This window comes from Mirounga leonina, unplaced genomic scaffold (assembly GCF_011800145.1).
Source record: "Mirounga leonina isolate KUSES-001 unplaced genomic scaffold, KU_Mleo_1.0 Mir_204, whole genome shotgun sequence".
Taxonomy (NCBI): domain Eukaryota; kingdom Metazoa; phylum Chordata; class Mammalia; order Carnivora; family Phocidae; genus Mirounga; species Mirounga leonina.
Window position 1 is genome coordinate 16,383,961 of NW_023270513.1, and position 22,357 is coordinate 16,406,317.

Below are 22,357 nucleotides of genomic sequence, written 5' to 3' on the forward strand. Positions count from 1 at the left end.
TGTAAAGCAGTGGTTGTCACAACTATAGAAAGTTGATGCAATTGCCACAAGTAAAAGTGTAGACATTAGGAATTTTAACATTTCAGGGTCAAGAGCAAGGACATGAAAAAGAAAAGGGGTGTAGGAAAGAGGAGAAACAGACTGTTGGAGAGTCATGAAAGCCAAGGGATAGGTGTTCAAGAATGATGCCAGTGGTGTAAAAAGCTGTAGAATATCAAAGGATGAGGATTTAGAAAATAATTTTGGATTTGGAATTTAGGCCAGTAATTACCTTTGTTAAAATAGTTTCAGCCAAGTGGTGAGCAGAAATCAAATAGTAAAAGGTTAAAGCATGCAAGTTTGTTGTTAAGGAAGAAGAGAAACAATCGTAGATTTTCAAAAAGTGCTTGAATGTTTGGTAACTCCAGGGCAAGTAGGTCTCAAACTTTTACCTGCATCAGAATCACGGGGGCTTGTTAAAATGCAGCATGTTGGGCCTCATTTCCAGAGAATCCCATTCTGGAGCTCTTGGGTAGAGTCCAACAATTTGCTTTTCTATCTAGTACTCACTAATGCTGATGCTGGTGGTCCAGAGACCATGCTGAGAGTCCTAGGGTTGAGGAAATTTTTTGTTTGTCTTAAGGTTCCTGGCCTTGCCCATTTTCAATAATAAATGGGGAAAGAAGAAGTAGAGAGGGAGAGGTATTGGAGATGCCAAAGAGAGAGGTAGGAATAAAATTGCCAGATTAGTGACCTGGAGGAGGTAAGAGGGGTCAAGAGCATCAGCGAAGGGAGTAGAGACTTTTTATTTTCTGAAGGATGAAGGAAGTAGAATATAAGAGAGAATATGGAAAAAAAAACTTTGTAGGAGGAGAGAAGGGAGGTTGAGGGATCTCCTACTGAATAATTCTGTGGTAAAATCATAGAGAAGTAAGGAGGGATAGCTGATGAGTGAGGGGGAGAGGCATTTGCAAATAGTAGGAAAGGGTTGGAGTAGCTGCTGCAGGGAATTCAACAGGGAGTCAACAAAATGAATAAAAGGATACTAAGTAGCAGTGGGAATCCAGCTGAAGTTAGAATGGCTTGAATTTGAACAGTTTGAAAGCCTAAAATTTAAAGGGGAACAATACAGTGAGAGACATAGATGGAATTTAAAGCATCTCCTTCTCCCTGAGAGCAGTGCAGTTCCGGGTATGATATGTTAAAAGTTGGCAAGTCCTTATACTTTATGAGACCCTTTGAGAGTATCCTTTTTATATTTCAGTTAGTAAATGTCCATTTTTTCCTCTGAGCATCTGATTTTAACTGTTACTCCTTGGGTTTTGACCAGTTTCCTTCTTACTCCAGTGATCCCCCTTTTCCATCTTTGCTTCCTTGGAACTCATCTTCAGTTTAACACTGAACGGAATGAGAAAAAAGAATTTATGTTATAGAAGGTCATTTTATAGCCAGTTTCCTAAGGGAACATATATTCCATTGAATGGGGTGTATCTTAGCCTTAGCCAGTTAAATTCTCAGTTATAGGAATGCTCTCATTTCACATTTTTGCCTTGCCCAATCAATTTTTTTAAATTGAAGTATAGTTGACATACAAGGTTATATTAGTTTCAGGTGTACAACATAGTGATTCGACAATTGTAATCAATTTCCTTCTATTGTTTGCCTAAAGATGAACCTCAGAGGACTCCTGAGAGGTTCTGATTAGAGCCCATATTAAAGGCTGCAATGTCAGTTGGCTGAGGGTTTCAAATCATTCCATTTATTACCTTGGGTTTTGTTTGAATGCTCATTCTGAAAACCAGCTCCTTTAAATGGTTCTGGACATCTTGTAATCCTGCATAAGACTGCCAATATATTTATTTATTTTTAATTAAAATAGTATCTGCATCTCACTGACAATGTCAAAGTGGAATATTTGACCTAAAGTCATGAGGGAGCATCCTTCCCCTCCAAATCGAGTATGAATTAAGAGAACATGTAAATTGCTAATTAAATCTTGAAAAACTGCAGCATTTCAGAGTGTGGGAAGCTACACTTAGGCCCCAAATCATTCCACTGGAATAGTGCCATCTAGAATTTGTTCTGATGAGATATGAGATCTGTACTAATTTTGTTCTCTTCTTTGCTGGGGTGATCTGCTCTTGTCTGGAAATAATTCATACACCTTGAGTTTTTTCTTAGTTTTGGTGTAGTGCCTCTCTCCATGGAGAGTCATCTCCCAGGGGTACTCTGTTTACTGCAGCTTTTGTGATTTTATAGTGCTTCATGAAATTCCAACTTCCAGGGTGTTGATGCACAAGGATTCCTCTGGCCTTGTAGAAACCAAGCCTTATTTAGAAATATGTTAAACTTATGGAAGACATGAAAGTCAGAAAGGGATAAAAACAAACTCTCCATGTGGAATTTATCTCAATCTCAAAGCATAGATAACAGGAGTTGTAGTAGCAGTAATAGAAAGAGAGTAATCAAAATATCAAGAAAACCCAAGGAGACAACATCTGGCTTCTTAGATCTAAATGACTAAATCTTTAAATCAGAAGTATCCCTTAAGACAATTACCAAGTTTATTTTCTAGAGGACTGCGAATGGGAAGGAATTCAAATAATGAGGCCAAGGGTCTTTTGTGTATGGACAGGCTTCCAAGGGACTTTAACCCTTAAATGATCGATGGCCAATTTTAGTCATTAGTATTTTTACTAAAATTTGAACCTTAATCTCTGGTAATAATTAAAATATTACTACAGGGGCACCTGGGTGGATCAGTCGGTTAAACATCCAACTTTTGATTTCAGCTCAGGTTGTGATCTCAGGGTTGTGAGATTGAGCCCCACATTGGGCTCCATGCTGGGCATGGAGCCTGCTGAAGATTCTCTCTCTCTCTGCCCCTCCCCCCACTTGTGCTCTAAAAAATAAAATAAAATAAAATAAAATATTACTACGTATATGATAGATCACATTAAACATATAAGACATATCTAGTTTGAGTCTTTTCTAAAGTTGTCAAAGTGCATTTGTTTTTCAGTATTGCAAATAGTGATTGCAAGCTGAATGTTCTACCTTTCCTTTTTATATTTCAGCATTTCTTAAATTTGAAACATTATAATATATGTGTAAATGTCCTATTGCTGAAAACTCCACATCACTTTGCAAATAAAAAGAATTTGATAATGTGAGTGCAGCCATTTATAGGGAGTAGCTTGGCCTTAGGATTATTAATGAATTTAGAGGAATTCCCCCCCCCAAAAAATAAGAGAAAACAACTTTCTTTAAAGTCAAACTTACCTAAAATTTCAATTACAAGTTATTAGAGGTAAGTTATATTAACAAACAGCTTAATAGCCATTTCTGTCAAAACACCTGTTGAACACAATTTAGGATTTATCTTTTTAAAAACTGGTAAATAAAAACATTTCTGTCAGTGCTTTTCTATTACTTTTTGAAAACCCCTTGCAGCTTTTTCTGCCTCTGATATCCTTTCTCAATTGTCCTTTTTTGCTCTATATTTTCTTCCCACAATACCAAACTACCAAAAATGATTTAATACCTTTTAAAAGTGTTTTGTGGTTGCATGCATTCTAGCCTGTTATGTTAGAGTCACTTATTACTGTATTCTAAAAGCAACTATCACAACGTCTTCGCATTTTAACTCCATACAGTTAAAATTGTAGCAGTAGGGGTGCCTGAGTGGCACAGTCAGTTAAATGTCTGACTCTTCATTTCAGCTCAGGTGGTGATCTCAGCATCATGAGATCAAGCTCGCATGGAGCCCCTCCTGGGGCTCCACCCTCAGCAGGGAGTCTGCTTGAGATTCTCTCTCTCCCTCTCCCTCTGCCCCTCCTGCTGATGCTCTCTCTCTCTCTCTCTCTCTCTCTCTCTCTCTTTCTCTCTCCCCCTCTAAAATAAACAAAGCACTGGGTGTTACATGCAACTAATGAATCGTTGAACACTACATCAAAAACTCATGATGTACTACTATATGTTGGCTAATTGAACATAATAATTAAAATAATAAATAATAAAATAAATCTTTTAAAATTGTAACAGTATGAAGCGATTCAAAGAGTAGTTCTTTACTACTTGGTTGAAATGACAAAAGGAGAAATGTGTTGAAGAGAGAGGCAGAAAAATCCAATTTAGGACATTTAGGTCTTATTAAGGGGAGGGGGAAGCCCACCCACTCCTACTTTTTGATACTGCTAAGTACAAGGAGATCTAAATAGAATTCAGCAAGGATCTAAAATTATTTACATTTTGGAAGGATATTGGAGAAGTTGCCTTAGCTATATTATTGGTTAAAACCAAGCATGGATTTCACTTTCTGAATAACAGCCTGTGAAGGAAAGAAACAGAAGAAAGGAAATACCTTGATTTCAGAGACTCAAAAGCTGGAAAAGAAGTCTTAAAACAATTTTGCTACAGTGATTTAACTGCCAAATGCTGTGTGGGAAAGACCATGCCTTTCCCCTGGAATGTACCTTGCCTAGACATTTTGCTTATCACAAGCTCTAGTAGTGCAAACGTTTAGGAGTACTTGACACGTGGGGGAAAAGGAATCTTGAGCTTCAGTGCAGGACGTGGAGCTCTAATTACCGGACCATCAAAGCCCATAGACAAGGGAAGAAAATGCAGTATTAAAGAACGCAAACGCTTGCTCTTCTCTCATATCTGTAATGACTGTTTTGAGTCACACGGGAACTTTTCCTATCCATTTTAGCCAGGGATGGGGCAGGACAATCTTGAAACTAAGGAATGGAGACAGAGAAAACTGAGTCTATTCCAGGACAGTGGTGGAAGTACTGTAAAATGAGGCATCCGTCCACCACTCGCAAACCAAAGTCCCTCAGCCTGTTTTTCCAAAGTGATCACAGGCTCCCTGCGCCTGCTAATAGCGCGCAGGAGCCGGTTAGCAACCTGCAACTCTGATTTGAGTGCGGTTTTGGATGCTGGTTCCCATGTGCGCTGGGTATTGGAGAACTCACACTAAGCGCTCTAGGTGGCCTGAACTGTTTACTTCGGAACTCACTAGAATCTTTCTCCTGGAAGCGGGGCGAAGCTATCTTAGCCCCGCAGAGTATGGGAGCACCGTGCAAATGTAATTGGAGCTGCTACCACCCTTTCTTGAATTGAACCCAGGTGCAGGGTGGCGCAGGGTTGCGGAGAGGCATGTTTTGGAGTCCTGCTTTGTGTTCCCACCTCAACACTGGTGGGGCATGGAGGGGGAGGGGCTTGTAGCCTAGGCCACTTTGAGAGCTCTGCGTGATAATTGGCCGTTCTCTCGTCTGACTGCTAGGCAAGAAGCGGAGGAACCATACCGCCCCCTTCTCGGGCTCCATCCTCCTTCGCCAGCGAACCCAGAAAGGCCTCAGGTAGTTGGGAGGCTGACCAGAGAGTCTCCACCTCCTTGCGGGGAGCAGCCATTCGGTGCGCTTGGGAGCCGAAAGGGGTGGAGTCCATTGGCTGGGGTATGCTGCCAGTCTCGGAAGGGGGTGTGTTGGGGGTGGGTTCTTGGACCGCCGCGCGTCCGGGCTACTAGCTGTTCGTTGGGTGGTGGGTGAGCGTGAGCGTGTGAGCCGGGCTACTGTAGACTTGAGAACAGTTTGGAGAGAGCAGAGCGCGCCAGAGAGAGCGCGAGAGAGTGAGGGTGTGAGAGAGTGCGAGCAGATCTAGAGGAGACAGGGCGAGAAAACAGGGCCCAAAAACCTACGGTTTGAGACTGAATGACCATGGCTGTCTCCGCACCTCCGGTGATCTCTACAACTTCCAGCGGTGCCGGCGTCCCAGGGGGCTTATTTCGGGCAGAAAGCTTGTACTCGACTCCCGGGGAGCCTCCTCGTCTCACCCCTAATATGATCAACAGTTTCATGGCCAATAACCACAGCGGCAGCGCCGGGGGTGGCGGGATCGGTGGAGCCAGCGGAGGCAGCGGCAACACTAACACCAACGAGTGCAGGATGGTCGACATGCATGGTGTGAAGGTGGCTTCGTTCTTGATGGACGGTCAGGAACTGATTTGCCTGCCGCAAGTCTTTGATCTCTTCCTTAAGCACCTGGTGGGAGGGTTGCACACGGTGTACACCAAGCTGAAGAGACTGGACATATCCCCTGTGGTGTGTACTGTGGAGCAGGTCCGGATCCTCCGCGGTCTGGGGGCCATCCAGCCTGGGGTGAACCGCTGCAAACTCATCACCAGAAAAGACTTCGAAACTTTGTTCACCGATTGCACCAATGCCAGGTGAGATACTCATTTTTTAGCTTGTTCTTCCCCCCCTTTGCCCTCTTCTGTATGTTTCATCACTCTCATCCAACTTTGCAGAGTGTCTTAACTAGCTTGCCTCTACTCTTCACGCTCTAAGTCGGTGGGGAAAGAGGACTAGAAGGACTAATTGCCCATCCCTTCTAGTCCCTGCTCAGTGGCAGGGCTTGGGTCTAAGATAAGCCCCGCACAAACTTCAGTTTGCTGTCCTCTACTGAAACTTTACAGCCTTTCGCCCATATATTGCATGGCTTATTGGCTGCTTCTGGTTATTTGTTAATTTCTCTATGTGGTTTTCATTCCTCTTTTGTGGCCGTACGGGTCGAAAAGGTTTTCTCCTGAACACAGACACCAGGGACTTTGTAGGGGAGAAGGCTGGCAGAGCTGTAAACTGGGCTCCTAAGCTAGCTAAATCCAGAACACAACATTTGGGGGTTGCAGAGGGTCGGAAGTTTAGAATCCATCCCAGAGGGTGATTCGTTCCCCATCCTGTGTGCTTGTTGTTAGAGTACGTGGGGTGTGTGACGGTGGTGGTTGTGGTGGTGTGTGTATGAGTGTGCGTGTGTTTAGAGAGAGAGAGAGAGCAGAGCCAGAGACATAGAGACAGAGAGAGAGCAAGAGCGCGTGTGTGAGGGAGAGCGAGCCTGTGAGGATGTGTGCATATGCCTGCTATGCCAAGCTCCCCCGGTTCACAATACTGTAAAGTCGATGGATCCCATTTTTTTAAAAAGAACGACGACAGATGTCACTTTCCTGGGATCGTCTCTTTTAGGTCATCTGCAGAGGGCAATGTGGGGCATGAAACGCTGGGACTGGGAACTGGTTGAGGGTTGATGTAGAAGTTGGAGAGGATGCTTCCAGCTCTTCTCCCCAGGCAAACAGTTGGAAGGATCCTTTTCCCCCAAAGAGGGGACTTCTTAAATGATGATGACCAGCTTCTGTTGTTGTAAGTGTTCTTCCTTCATATGACAGTAGAATAAATGTCCATTGGTGTACGTCCATAAGCAAATTGTATTCAATGTTTCTAAGTTTAAAAAAGAAAGTAAAATAAACTATATTCAAGATTATTTGACTTTTAAAGACCTGTTAATTAGTCCCCGTAGTGTTTATTCCATCTCCAGTCAGGTAACATCTGTCAGGCATGTACACATTTGGCATACAAACCAAGAAATCATCATCAGGTTAAAGGGAGCAAAGGGTTTTGTTGTAAAACAGCATTACTGTTGATCATTTTGCAGAAAACTTCTGCAGAGGTTGACTTTCTCACAATGCAACTTTAAATCATAAGAACCCTGGATTTACCAACTAAAAGGAACTCGGTTGTCAACATCCCTTGTAAAACCCAAATTACCATGTATAGTTGAAGTATACTGACACCTTGTAGACAAACTGTTGCTGACTGCTACAATAAGATAATGCTACAGAACTTACAAAGGAACCTTTCTTCCCCCACTTTGAGCAGTGTCCTGTGTTCTAGCAATTAAACAGAAACCTGTTTATATGAGAACCTCTAGGTGATTCATATCTGGGGCTTACAAACCTGGTTTATTAGATCAAATATTCTTAAGGTAGATAGGTGGTCTTAAAACACAAAGGATAACTGCTCCCTTGATAAAATAAGCAATTATAAGTTGTAAGAGTAGGAAGGAAATCTTATTTTTACCACAAAGCACTTTACTAATGCACAAACTCAGAAAGTTACCAGGGACTTCAGATGAGGGCCATCTAGTTCATGTGTTGCCAGTTCAAAAAGATACATTTAAACAATTGCAGACCTGAAAACCTTTCTTTCCCCCCTCACTCCCTCCCCCTCCTCCTCTCTCTCCTCCTCCCTCCCTTCCCTCTTCTCTCTTACAGACAGCCATTATTAAAGTGGAACAATTATTACACACAGGAAATTTGTCCTACCTTAATAATTAATTTACACATCCTTGAGCAAAATCTATGACTTTCATTTAAAAATAAATAGATTAGTATTTTAATGTGACTTTGATGCTTTCCTCTAAGTAGAAAGTTTTCTTTAATTAATTTTTATTAGAGCAACTTACCGAAGGGAAAAATGATAAATTACTCTATATCAAGAGGCAGGTGTTCTTATACTGTTTTTTGGACCCTATTTTATGATATGTTTTTAGGTTATTATTTTAATTCAGTTAAGTTTTATTTACTCCTTATCACAGCATTTACAATGCTAACTTTTTTGGGGTCTTAAATTGCTTTTGTGTATATGCATGTATAAAGATGATAGGGAAATCTTAAGAATATAAGAAGAAATATGTATGAGATATGATGCCTATTCCTCCTTTTGCATTTATTTCTTGATGGGTATGTTATTGATTAACATGCATTTTCTATAAGTGTGTTACATGTGTTACAATATATGACTGTAAAAATTTATGAAGTATATTCTATGAATTCAGTCCATGAATGGAGATGAGGAAAACTACTAGAAACACACCTATATTGCAATTTCTAGAGAGTAACAACAACAACAACAACAACAAACAGCCCACAATATCTGGGGAAAAGCTTGTTAATGATAAAATAACATTACTGAATTTTGTCACTGCAAAATGCCCTCATAACCATGTTGTTAAAACCTACAAAATATGATAGTGCTTATAATGGAGGCTTTACGACTTTAGGTAACATTATTTACAGAAACGTGTGCCTTAAATCATTCCCAACATCTGAGTGATTTTATAAAATTGTGAAATTATTATTTAGATCAACATTATCTCTATGACTTTTCTAGTCAGTGAAAAGAAAGGTGAGGGATGTGAATAGGAATGAGACTCAAGAGAGACAAAATAAGGTAGATGAGACATGAAGCCAGTAAGAGAAAAGAGATGTAGGGTATGAGCAAAATGATGCTATGAAAGGAGGTGAAAAGTGGATCAGAAGAGCCTGGAGAGATGCTCAAAGAAATGAGACATGAATCAATGGAGACTTGGCTAAGGAGGATTGTCACTGAGGACTCATGACTTCTTAGCTCTTCTGGCTAAAGGGGGATGCAAGGAAAAAGTATATATATGTTCAGTGAGTGGAAACTCTTATATGCTATTCTGATTTGAGAAAAGAGATTCATCTTCATCTCCTGATGAATAAATTTCCATAATGTATTGTTCAATGGAAGGCCTATTTGTAATGGTGTCATTGGCAATTTTATTTTCCTACATAATAAGCATTTCTTTCTCTCTCTGTCAGTTAACTAAGAGAGAGTACAAGTCCTGACTTAGGATATTCTAATTTGAAATGCTTCCTACACTATTCCAGAAGATGCAAAATGGACCATTTTCAAATTGGTCATTTTCGAAGACCTTAATGTATTGCCACCAAGTGGTGTTTGGATTCATTCGGCTCAGGACATATTTTTATTAATGTGCACTGAAGAAAGGTGAATGAATAAAATACATACATGATTGTTTCTTTGAAAGTACTGAGAGTCATGAGAACTCTAGCAGTGCTTTATATTAACTATTTTGTTATTAGCTAATTTTCAAAATATTCAAACTTGTCTTCCCATAAAAGAAGTTGGAAAATAATACCTGCCTTAGCTACTAAAGAATAGTAAGACTAAAAAAAATCTTGACTATACATTGTTCTATTAAATAAATCAAGCTTTACATCACCGCAATTCCAAAGGGCTATGCAATATTTTTCCTTGATGCTTTTTTACCTCAGAAACTAATTGTAGGGAGATTTTTCTGAGGATTATTAAGAAAATGATGAAAAAAAAGACCCAAACCAAATGGGAAAAGTTATCTTGTTTTAGATCGTTTTTTTTCTCAAGCTAAGGCACTGTGATTTTTTTTTTTTAATTTCTTGTGCAGCAAAACTTGGAGTTTTTAACATCAGAGCAGGCAGATTCAGAAAGCAAATGTCTAAAAATCTCACTCTCATGCAATGGATTTTCCTTACTAAATTCTTCAAAGTTTAATGCAGCAGTAAAATATTGAATTTAAAAATTGGTATTCAGTAAATGTGAAAAATCAGCCAGCACATTTTAGTGTTATTTTTTTTTATCTTCTTAACTATATAAAAGTAACATTGTTTGATTTCATGATCAGCATTTCATTTGAGGATCAACTGATTGTTATTCAGTCATTTATGTATAGTTAAATGAATGATTAGAGAAACAAGAATGTATGATTAAGAAAACATTTAAATGTATTTGGAGACATGATTCAACATATATTCAAATGAGTAAAATTCAGTTTTTTAAATTAAAAATTTAAATGATCTAATTGTGGTTAATTGTTATTTTGACCATGTGAACAGAACATAAATGGGCATCCATGTTAGAATAACTTTATGTGAATTATGACTTTAAAACAATTTAAAACCACTTTCAAATACAAGAAATACAATTTTTGTAAGTACTCAATGATTTCGGCTTTGTATTCACACTCGATGACTTTATGGTTCATAATCCACACAGAATAGCAATTTACTTTGAAAATTGATTTTTTTTCATAGGAAAGTTATACAGAACCAAATTTTTGAAGAACTTGCATCACTTTCCTGGGCTAATATTTTGTATGACTTAACATTTACAGAAACAATAAGAAGATTTTAGAAATTATTCTGGGCAGTAAAGGCAGACATTTTATTTCATAGGATAATGAGGGGGTATTTGGATTGTCTATTAAAAGCAGTCTCTTTGTCGTCATTGCTGTTTTATTAGAAGAATGATGTCAAGATTATAATTAAAGCGATTTAGTCATGTGCCAGTGCACAGAATGTCCACATGCACATTCATTTTAAATGTACACTTCTGCATAACCAACAATTTTTGTATTTATCTAAATATCTGAGCTGGATTTAATATTTGTCCAAACACTCATTTATTAGGTGATGGATATTACATTAAAGAAATGATGCATGATATGATGGAGAATTTCTTTGGATATTTATGTGTAATATTACCGTCAATGTGTAGTATGCCAATAATTAGGAAGTGATGGTCTTCAGACATTAATGTTTTAATGTTCTTTAAGAAACCCTTAATACCTGTAGAAAATATTGTCTGAATTATTTGATGCTTTCTTAAGTAATCTTATTTTGTCTGAATGAAATCCCTACATGCTTTAAAAGTGCTTCTAGCAGGCAAATATAATTGTGAGAAACCTTAATCACAATATATTAGGTTTCATTTGGCAATCTAGATCTTCAGGGTCACTTTATGCAGTGCTGGTGCACTAAGAGATACAAATGATTTAGGTTTATCCACTCTACACGTTTCAAATATGTATTAAAACCACCCTAATTGACCAAAACTGAAAATATTGTTTTCAGAGAAAGGACATCAAACCTTTCCCTAAATCAAAACAATTAGGTATTAATGATATTCTTGTTGCATATTCAAAAGGTCTGTGGTAGCATTTTTTTTCCTCCTTTTCTTCCCTTTCGCCATCTCAACCTGCAAAACTCTTCACTGTCACTTCAGATCACGCAATTCTAAAAAAATAAAACAACGTTTAAACACATTTGCTTTGGAAAGGAAATTGAGCATTTGCACCCAATAAGCCTGATTGTGGAACTGCATGCAAATTGTGTTTTGATTTATCTCTTTTACACTTTTTTCCATTTGAATTGATCTTGCATTAATTTCACCAAGCGGCTCTGTGAGGCTGCAGATGTTGCCCTGTGTTTAATAAATCAATGAGACAGATCTGAATGAATCACTTCAGATGGATTCTCTGCTCGGTTTGATGTCTAGATGTTATTCTTAGCTTGTTATCATGACAGATGCATTAATGTTCCCATACACTGCCAGCAATGTCAAAGAGATCGAAGCTTTTAAAGTGGCAGCATCCCTTTTTCCATTTTCTGCTAGAACAACTAAATTCATTTTATTTTATGTAAGGATCAGAGAAAAATTTCAAATCAATCATGAGTTTCTTTATGAAAAAGATTCTTAATTTTCATGCTATATTAACTATTCCAAAATGGTGGAAATCAATATATTAAAACCTAAATACAGTGTAGCTACTTAAAAGTGCCCCCCACATTAATATTTAATCATGGTAGGAAAAATGAGAATAAGTAATATATGATTGGGACACACTGAAAATGTCACTATAAATAGAATAATGCTGTATCCAAATTGATTACAGAAGGGTGTTAGTTTTTAAATCCTTACTAATAAGCTTCTTGTTGGCTTAATGTAGCTGTAATATACTCTTACCAAGGGATTTAGAACTCCTTCAGGATTTAATATTTCTTTTTAGTAGGAAGAAGATAGCCTGTCCAATGTATATTCATCATTTCCTCACTTTGTAAAGCTGAAAATCTTAGAAAAGTTTATTTCAGTTATTTATATTCTGGGTAATTATTTGTAAATCATTCAGTAACAATAAATGCTACTTTTATAATTTAATTTCTCAAACTGTAGAAAAGCATAGGTACACCAAAAGGAACTTTATTATAACTCCAGTGAAATTTATTACCTACCTGCATTAAATATCATGGTGGCCATTCTTTGTATCATTTAACCCAAGGCTTCATTTTCTTGGTTTTAGGATAGGAACAGTTCTGTCAATTCTGTCAATTGTGAAATATTTTGAATTGCATGTTGTGGGTGTTATAACTTTTTAGTTAATCTCTGATATTTGAAAATACAAATTTTAAAAAGGAGATTCAATTTTTCTCTTGTTCAACTTTCTGAAGAATATATATTAAAATAAATTGGCTTTTAGAGGTAGTTCCTTTTTGCAGCATTTACAGTATTCTTTCATCATAATTTTGTTAACTTTATTGAATAGGAAAACAGGAAACAATGTTAATTGATACTGTTGAGGTCTCAAATTCTTCAGGAGAATTTTTATCTCCAAAGTTAGGCTAATTTGGGAAGCTTAGGATATATGCTATGATCTATAGTTTAGAGAGAAATTTATAATGAAGTTTAACAAAGTTATGTACAGGAGTTATTTTTTCAAATTTTGCTTTAAACATGCGAATGTTTTCATGATAATTTTTTGCCACATCTTTCTTTAGAGCTAAATTTATATATTAGAATTGGTGAAATTATTACATTGAGAATGTGAATATAATATAGCTAAATTGAATATAATATAGCTAAAGAGCAAATTGACATATTTATCACTACCTATAAGGATATCCTTAAAAGAGAACTGAATTTGTTACAAAAAAAAGCCCTTGAATTCATAATAATAATTTCTAAGGAGTAAATTTTAACTTTAGTAATATTCATTGCAAAACTTCATTCAGCCTAATATTGTGTATATTTTAGGCACTTAATTCACATTTGTTAAATGAATACAATCATGCACACACACACATTTATTCCTCACCAGAATTCTTTGCACAAATTGCCATTCCTTTGAAAAGCTAGGAAATAGTTACATAAGGTATGCAGTTATTAAAGACACTAATCTTGAAATTTTAATTCCATTATAAAACCATTTGTAATCATGCCATAAACTTTTCACAAATATACATATAAAGCTACCAAAATCTAATATAGGAAATTAGAATTTTGAACTGAAATATATCTTTAAAGAAAGGGTGACTTCTTGATATTTCCTTTTAGTGAAAACCCACAGAAGATACTCTAATATGAATAGGCAAGAATTAATAAATAAGACAAGCCTACTACCATAAAATCATTCTCAGCTATTTAGATTTATACTATTTGATATCAGCACCATCCCTAGTGACAGCTTACTTTTAATCATTCAAACAGAAAATGCATGTTTATCCAAAATGAGTTGGTAAGAAGAGGGTTTTCCTCCCTTCTATCTATAGCCTGTGAATAGAAACACAAATACCTAAGTATTATGATTTACTTTTTTCCTGGATAATCTCAAGACACATTCAGTGCAACATGAATTTACATGAAGTACCCCCCTCCACCCATTTAAAGGAATAACTTAGTTCTTTCAGGTGTAATTAATTTTGAAGAGTAAAATTTCCTTTCATCTAGGATCCCTGAGGTTTAAACTACTCATATATGTGTACTGTTTTGATCCATTAAGATTATTTGTTTTATTAGGGCAAATCGCGGTGAAAACTTTGTAATTATGCTACTGGAATAATATATATATATATATATATATATATATATATATATATATATATATAGTACAGGAAATTTTAAAAAATAATGAAACATGGTATTTTCATTGCTCTATCACCATTTTATTCTTAAACAAGTTGACTGCTTAATAGTGTATAATGTAGTGTGTATGTTAAGGTATAAAACATTCAATCACAATTGTGTCCAATGATCTTATCAGGTTGCTGGCAACTGTTAGCTGGTAACAGCATTTAGGCTACATTTAGTATAACTGCTATTTATGTGATGAGTTAAAAAGAAAAAAAGTAATATTGATCTGTCTCTGGATTAAAGTTTGAAATGGGCAACAGCCTGAACACAAAAGGCTTTTTTATGATTTCTCAGCTTGCCATTGATCTCCTAGTTTTATTGCATTCATTATTTATTAAAAGAATTTGCAAGCTAAACATAACGTTAAGCTAGTTTGCACACAGGGACCGCACTTAGGAAATTGAATGGAAATTGCATTAGAGATGAACATCTGTGCTATTTTTCCACTCATGTGTTTATGGGTTTGTATAAAAGGTGTATTGGATTAACAGTTATAACCATTATAGCTTACAGCAATATGTTAGAGTCTGAGCTTTTAGTTATTTTGGAAGAAGTCTGTCTCTCACTTATTTGTCTAAAAAAGCATAGTAATAGCATCACAAACAATATTGTGATAAATTTATTTTTTACTATATTTGTTAAATGCATTATCTACATTATGTATCAATTGTGAGATACTCTGCTGTATTGAAGTAAAAACATTTAAAAAATACATACGTAATTATCATTTAAGACTATTCTATCTCTTAATGGCTTTAGGTAGTAGGCTACATAGGTGCAATTTACATAGCACTTATTTTAAGAATGTTGAGTTTAGGGTCATATTAAAGCACACCAAATTCACAAAAACTATATAAAAACTTTAATGTGACCATCCATAAAATATTATTATATATGTATGTTAGGTCTTGATCCTTCTGGAAGGATAATAACGATATAGACACTGAAGACTTGCTTTATATAATACTATGAATAATAGGGTAGGATACTGTATGATATGGTTCCCCTCTTGAATTCAATCCAAGGAAATTTATTTACAAAAACTTGAGTACTTCAACTGAAACAGTTCTCCACAGGACATAAGTTAGACCCTCATGAATATCTTTTTTCCAGTGTTGTCTTTAATCTGTAGACATTTGGAAAACTCAATCTATCAATTTAATTATTGGAATTAAAATAAAATAAAAACCTCCTTACAATCATTTTGATCTTATGATTAGATTTGTCGTAACTCGTGTGTGTGTGTGTGTGTGTGTGTGTGTGTGTGTGTGTGTGTAGAGTATACTATGTGGTGCCAATGTTTTAGTTGCTGCAAACAGAATGAACACCACAGTCTCTTCTGTCATGGAGCTTACATTCTAGAACCATGCTGTCTTTAGCTTAGGGTACTTAAACCATATATCCCCTTTGTTATATTTGCTAAATTGTGAAATCTTTGTGATTACAAATTTTTTGCCAGATATCCATTGTTGAATACTTCAATTTCCTTTCTCATATCTGTCTTGTGTTATATCAGGAAATGACAGCTTTTTTTTAGTTTTTAGAATTATACCAGGAAGTTACAACTAAAAATAGAGTTATTGAGATATAAAACAAATTATTTTAGTTTTATGAATGTAGAGAATTACTCATGTTATAAATAAAATGCATATCAAGAGGAGATTGGAATAAAACAGGTATTTCTACTTAAGAATGGCTGTAGTTAATTGACTTTAGTATCTTTTCTCTGACATATATTTGCTGAGTCCTTATGATATGAGCCCTTAAAAATTCATAAAATTAGTCATTCTGTGAGACATGTTTTTGTAGTAAAATGTGCAACTGTGGATTAAAAAACATGTTTGTCCCCATGTAAAAAAGCTTTCTTCCATTTTTTTTCTTCCATTTGTGTTAGTTTTAAATAGATCCTCAAGCTTAGAGTTTGATTTGCTTTGCAAGATTATTTGCAAACATGTATAATTAAATGTTGAATATTAACATTAAGCCTGCTGCTTTGAAAATAGCCTGTGATCTGCTAAACTTCTAAATTTATTTTGTAAAAAAATTTATGAGTAGCCTCTAGGTTTTTATTTGAGGAAGACAGAAGGGGAATTTTTTCATAGAAAAAAATTTACTGCATAGTACATTTTATGTATAGTACACAAGTTTTAGGTCTCATTTTATAAGCCAATTAGACTATTCAGTTTGAACATACACACACACTATGTATGTATGTATATATATAATGTTAACTGATAATATATGAATATACATATTCATATATAATATATTATAAACATGTATACATATATGTATAACGTATTCTCCAAGTCATTTCATTTGTCACTTCATTTCAACAAATATTTAATAAGTACATACTACTCATCTGTACAAGCATACTTATCAAGGGGAAAGTAGTGATCTTAAGAACTATCCAAATTCTTATTTTTCTTATTTCCAGATTACATAGGTAGAGTTTTATTGTTATGTGGTTAACTCTCAGCTAACCTACATTAATGCAAGGAACAGCAAATGATGTACGCAGTTCAAAATTATGGAAAATTAAAGTAACATTAATTAGACTTTGCAGCACATTTAAAAACGTTTATGACATATTTACCTGTCTAAATATATTTTGCTTATTCTACTATTAAATTGTATTTATATTTTATGAGTATTCACTGGTGGGAAGGAGAGATAACTCAGAAACATGCTGAGGTTGAATTAAATCTGAAATTAAATGCTCCATATAGAAAATATCTAAAGTGAATAAAGTATAAGCAGACATAGAACTTATATGTTATAGCTAACAGCAGTGCACTGGATCATGTTAGTGAGTAACTAAAGTAGTATATTTTGCTTGAATTTATTCTTATGTTGTCTATGGAAATATCTGTATACTTGATGGATATTGTAGTCATTACAGCTATTAGCAGATCAAAAACTGGAAAACTGCATAAAGCCAGTTGTTGATTTTAACATGCTTTCCTGTATTTAGGTCCCCTAAATAACCATCTTCCACAAGCTAAACAAGCATTTGTTGACAGAGAAAACATGGCTTTTGGGTTAAAACACATTGATGAGTATAGCTCTAAGTCATTTTTTGTGAAGTGTTCCTATTCTATGATGAGAATATTTAATCGATTTTCAGCTTGCAGTTTTAAAAAAATGGAACATTATAATCTTAATGCCAGTCATGTCCTGCCAGTCATGTCCTGCAAGAATGGTCATTTTGATGATGCTCACATGTTGAACACCTTGACCTCTGAAGAGGGTAGTAACTGCTCCAGAGCTTAGTTGATATGAGTACATTTGGTATATCCACTTTCCTATGTTTGCAGTTGTTTTGGATTTGTCCTTGTCATACTAAAAGACTGGCAGGTTTTTGTTATTTTAGGGACATGTTCTTTTTCATAAGGTTGTGTGATGTTCACATAATCTCCATGTTGCCAGAGTCTAAAGCTTTTCTTATTATTTACAATTTATTCCCATTGAACTGAATGATTGCTCTTCTGTGTATTGTTTCTTTTTCAAGAGTGCTTTCAGTTTTTAAATGTAAATAAAACTCAAGGAATCCCCCTTTTAGATATTTTTTCTGTATTAGTGGTAAAAATGTAAAAGTATTTGTCTTATGGATTCACGTTCCATCAAAGAAGGCACAGTGGAGCTCAATAGTTTACAGTTTTCTGTCCAATTAGGAAGGCTCTTTTTTTTTTAAGATTTTATTATTTTTAAACAATCAGTACACCCAATGTGGGGCTTGAACCCACAACCTTGAGATCAAGAGTCTCATGTTCCACTGACTGAGCCAGCCAGATGCCCCAATTAAGAAGGCTCTTGATTTAAAGATAGGAGGACCGTAATTTGGCTAATGTTAACATTGATACAGTTCCATTTGGGCATGGACAAAGGAATGAAGCTAAATAAGGGTGGAGAAAACTTGATGAGAAAATATTTCTCGTGGAAATATTGAATGGATCAGGAACTAGCTGATAGATGAGAGGTAGGCAGTATAGTGTGGACTGATAAGGCCTTTCACGACAGAGTTTTTAAATGAATTATCCCTTTTAATTGCATTCATTTTATTTTAGTGGTTATTTTAAGCAAATTCATGAACAGGCACAGAAAACATAAAAAATATTAGCTGTAAATAAAAATATAAACACTAAAGGCAAATGTGGAAATATTATTCCATTTGAGGTGAGCTGGTGGCATTTGAAACCATAACAGAATATTTGAATACATCTTTTCACTAAAATATTTGTTTACTATGCTAGTAAATATTAATTTAATTTCTGAAATATTTTATATAGCATCCATTTATATTTCTTCTGTAAGTTCCATTATTATTACTGGTCTGTTAACCTGATTTTAGCTTGCCATAGCACATTTTTAAAACACATGTTGACAGTGAATTTTTTTAAAAGGGTTACATTTTGCCTTTGGGTATGTGTGTGAAGTTTTTATTGTATTCAATAGTAACTAAGTGTGCATTTTAGGAAGTAGTTTGAACCACTGCATTCAAGATTATTTAATGAACATTAAAATTTGAATTAAAGAACATCAAAGTGGCATTTTTGTCATTCTTGTATTTAATAAGTACAGTAAAGTTTAAATACTTCCTTCATGCCTTCTGCCTGAAAATATATCTGGAAGCTTAAAATTACTAGCTAAGTATAATAGTAAAAACTTTACATGTATATACTGGTACATAATTTATATAGTGCTTTCATATATGTTAGCTCATTTAATCTGATCATTAGAATAGTCTGCTTTTACAATTTTGTTTTGAAATTTCTAAATTTTTATAAACAAATGGCTGATCATTTTACGACATGGTACTTCTGGGGATCACTTAATCTCATTTAGATTTTTTTCACTCAATGCTAAATCAGCATCATCTATAGTTATAATGAAACTTATAATGCTTCCGGGGAACAATAGTACCTTATGTTTGTGCAGAAGCTCACAGGCTACAAAGCTTGTTCATACACTATCTGCATTTATCCTCACAGCAACTCAATGAGGCAGGTCACCTGATCATGAATTTAGGTGAGAAAATTGAAATGTGGGCAAGAAAAGTAAATTGCTGAAGGCCATATAATCTAGTACAGGCAGAACCAGTTCTTGAATCTAAGTCTTCTGTTGTACCCCCTCTGGTACGCTTTGCTCTGGATACTGTCTCTGAAATGGTTAAGTCTTTTTTTTTTTTTAAGATTTTATTTATTTATTTGACAGAGAGAGAGATAACGAGAGCAGGAACACAAGCAGGGGGAGTGGGAGAGGGAGAAGCAGGCTTCCCGCCGAGCAGGGAGCCCGATGTGGGACTTGATCCCAGGACCCTGGGATCATGACCTGAGCTGAAGGCAGATGCTTAACGACTGAGCCACCCAGGCACCCTGAAATGGTTAAGTCTTGATAGATGGATATGAGCAAACAAGTTTAGTTAGGTGGTGGATTGTTCCAGTTATCCTCAGAATTATGGAAAAACGAGGAATGGAAATTAGAGATAAGCAAACTAGTAAGAGAGACAAGCAGTACACAGGAAATTCCCTAGAATGTCTTCAGGTTACATGCCCTGAGAGATGCTGCCTTTTAATGATGATGTTTTCAGAAATATAGTAACTAAACTCTAGGTGGTGACTCAATTCCATATGTACGTACAGGAAGGTTTTGGGAACCAACAAAAACTTAACATTTTGAATGGAAAAGTGAAAGGAATAATAATAAGTCAAGAAAGTGTATAGAGATGACAGTAGTTCATCAAAGCATAATATTGAAGGAATTTATGAAATTGGGACCTAGGGGCACCTGGATGGCATCTGCCTTCGGCTCAGGTCATGATCCCAGGGTCCTGGGATCAAGTCCCACATCAAGCTCTCTGCTCAGTGGGAAGCCTGCTTCTCCCTCTCCCTCTGCCTGCCACTCTGCCTACTTGTGCTCTCTCTCTCTCTGTCAAATTAATAAATAAAATCTTAAAAAAATAAAGTTCCCTGCTCTTGGGAAGGGGGTCATATTCTAGGGTATGGTAGTGTGGATGGAGGAAGACAATAAACAATATGCATAATAAAGAAGTCAATTATATTGTACAAAGGTGGTAAGTGCTATGGAAAAAAATAAAGTAGAGTAAGGCAAAGGTATGGGGGGAATTGGAGCTGGTTGCAGTTTTAAATAGAATGGGTATTATAGCCCTCGTTGAAAATGTGAGCTTTGTTCACAGACTTGAAAGAGAGGGAAGTTAGTTAAGCCACATCTGGGGAAAGAGTGTCCTAGGCTGAGAAAACAGTTTGATCAAAAGCCCTAAAGCAGGAGCATGCCTAGCAGTTTTGAGGAACAGTAAGGAGGCTAGTGAGGCTGGAGTGGAATGAGTTGAGGGAAAGAATAGTAGGAATAAGATTATAATGGTAATGTTGGTGGGGGTCATATAGGGCCTTTTAAGCAATTTTTAAAAAAAAATTTTGAATGAAATGAGGAGTTACTGCAGGGTTTTGAGCAAGGCTGTAACAGGATTTGACTTAGGTTTTTAAAGGATCATTCTGGCCGCAGGTTGAGAATAGGCTTAATTAAAGTGGGGCAAGAATAGAGGCAGTCAGGTTGCTATTGCACTGAACTGGGAGAGACATGGTGGTGGTTTAGACCGTAGTGGTAGTGTAGGGGTAGTAAGAATTAGATTCTGGGTAGGTTTTGAAGGTAAAATCAATAGGACTTCCTGATGGATTAGACACTGAGTGTGAGAGAAAGAAAACAGTCATGAATAACTCCAAGGTTTTGGTATGAGCAACTGAGAATATTAGGTTTCCATCATTTCAGGAGGGGAAGACTGTAGGTGGAGCAGATTTGGGGAGAAAGTGCAGGAGTTCAGTTTTATATTTGTTAGTTTTTAGATATCTTTTTGCCTTTTCAGCAGAGATGTAGAGTGGTCATTGGATAAAGAAGTTTGGTATTTGGAAGAGACATCTGGACAGGAGATATAAATTTAGGACAGGAGTGATTGTAAATAGAAAAGAGGAGAGTTTCAAAGACTGAGTCCTGAGTCACATCAAGTCAAAGATGATGAAGAAGAGGAGGAATCAGCAAAAGCCTGAGAAAGAAAATCCAGTGAAATAGGACAAAAAAAAAAAAAAGAAAAAGAAAAAGAAAAAGAAAAAAAACAAAAAAACAAAAACACAAGAGAGAATGGTGTCCCGAAGCTAAGCAAAGGAAGTATATCAAAAAAGAAGGAGTGATTAACCATATCAAATACTGCCAATCAGCAAAAAACCATGAAGACAAAAAAAATGGCCATTAGATATGACAGTGGAAGTCATTGGTGATCTTGAGAGCAGTATGGGTGGAAAAATATGATGAAAATTCTGGGTGACATGTTGTTTAAGAGAGACTAGAAGGAGAGGAATTAGAGACAGAGTATAGACAGCTCTTTCCAGGGATTTGTGGCAAAGATAGCATAGAACTCAAGGTGGGAGGGAGTAGCTTGAAAGCAGGGATCAAGAGGTTATTATATTTTATTAAGATGGAAGACATAACAGCATTGTGCAGTCAGCAGTTTTCCACTAGAAATGTTTATTTTTTTTTTTTGTTTTTGTATTAGGTTTCTTTTTTCACATTTAAAAAAAATTTTATTATGTTATGTTAATCGCCATACATTACATCATTAGTTTTTGATGTAGGGTTCCATGATTCATTGTTTGCATGTAACACCCAGTGCTCCATGTAGAACGTGCCCTCTTTAATATCCATCACCAGGTTAACCCATCTTCCTGTCCCCCTCCCCTCTAGAACCCTCAGTTTTTTTCTCAGAGTCCATAGTCTCTCATGGTTCCTCTATCCCTCCGACTTCCCCCCTTCATTTTTCCCTTCCTACTATCTTCTTCTTTTTTTTTTAACATATAATGTATTATTTGTTTCAGAGGTACAGGTCTGTGATTCAACAGTCTTACACAATTCACAGCACTCACCATAGCACATACCCTCCCCAATGTCTATCACCCAGCCACCCCATGCCTCCCACCCCCCAT

The 22,357-nt window shown here is 36.1% G+C and overlaps 1 protein-coding gene across 2 annotated transcripts in view; it reads left to right on the top strand.

The window, feature by feature from the left end:
• Nucleotides 1-5,513: 5,513 nt before the first annotated feature.
• The window catches only part of LOC118026077 (dachshund homolog 2-like), a 261,214-nt gene continuing 244,370 nt past the window's right edge, over nt 5,514-22,357 (top strand). For both annotated transcript variants that reach the window (XM_035028827.1, XM_035028828.1), the window contains exon 1: nt 5,514-6,211. In XM_035028827.1, coding sequence (XP_034884718.1) covers nt 5,697-6,211 — 515 coding nt within the window. In that variant the 5' untranslated portion in view covers nt 5,514-5,696. The remainder of the gene's footprint in view (nt 6,212-22,357) is intronic.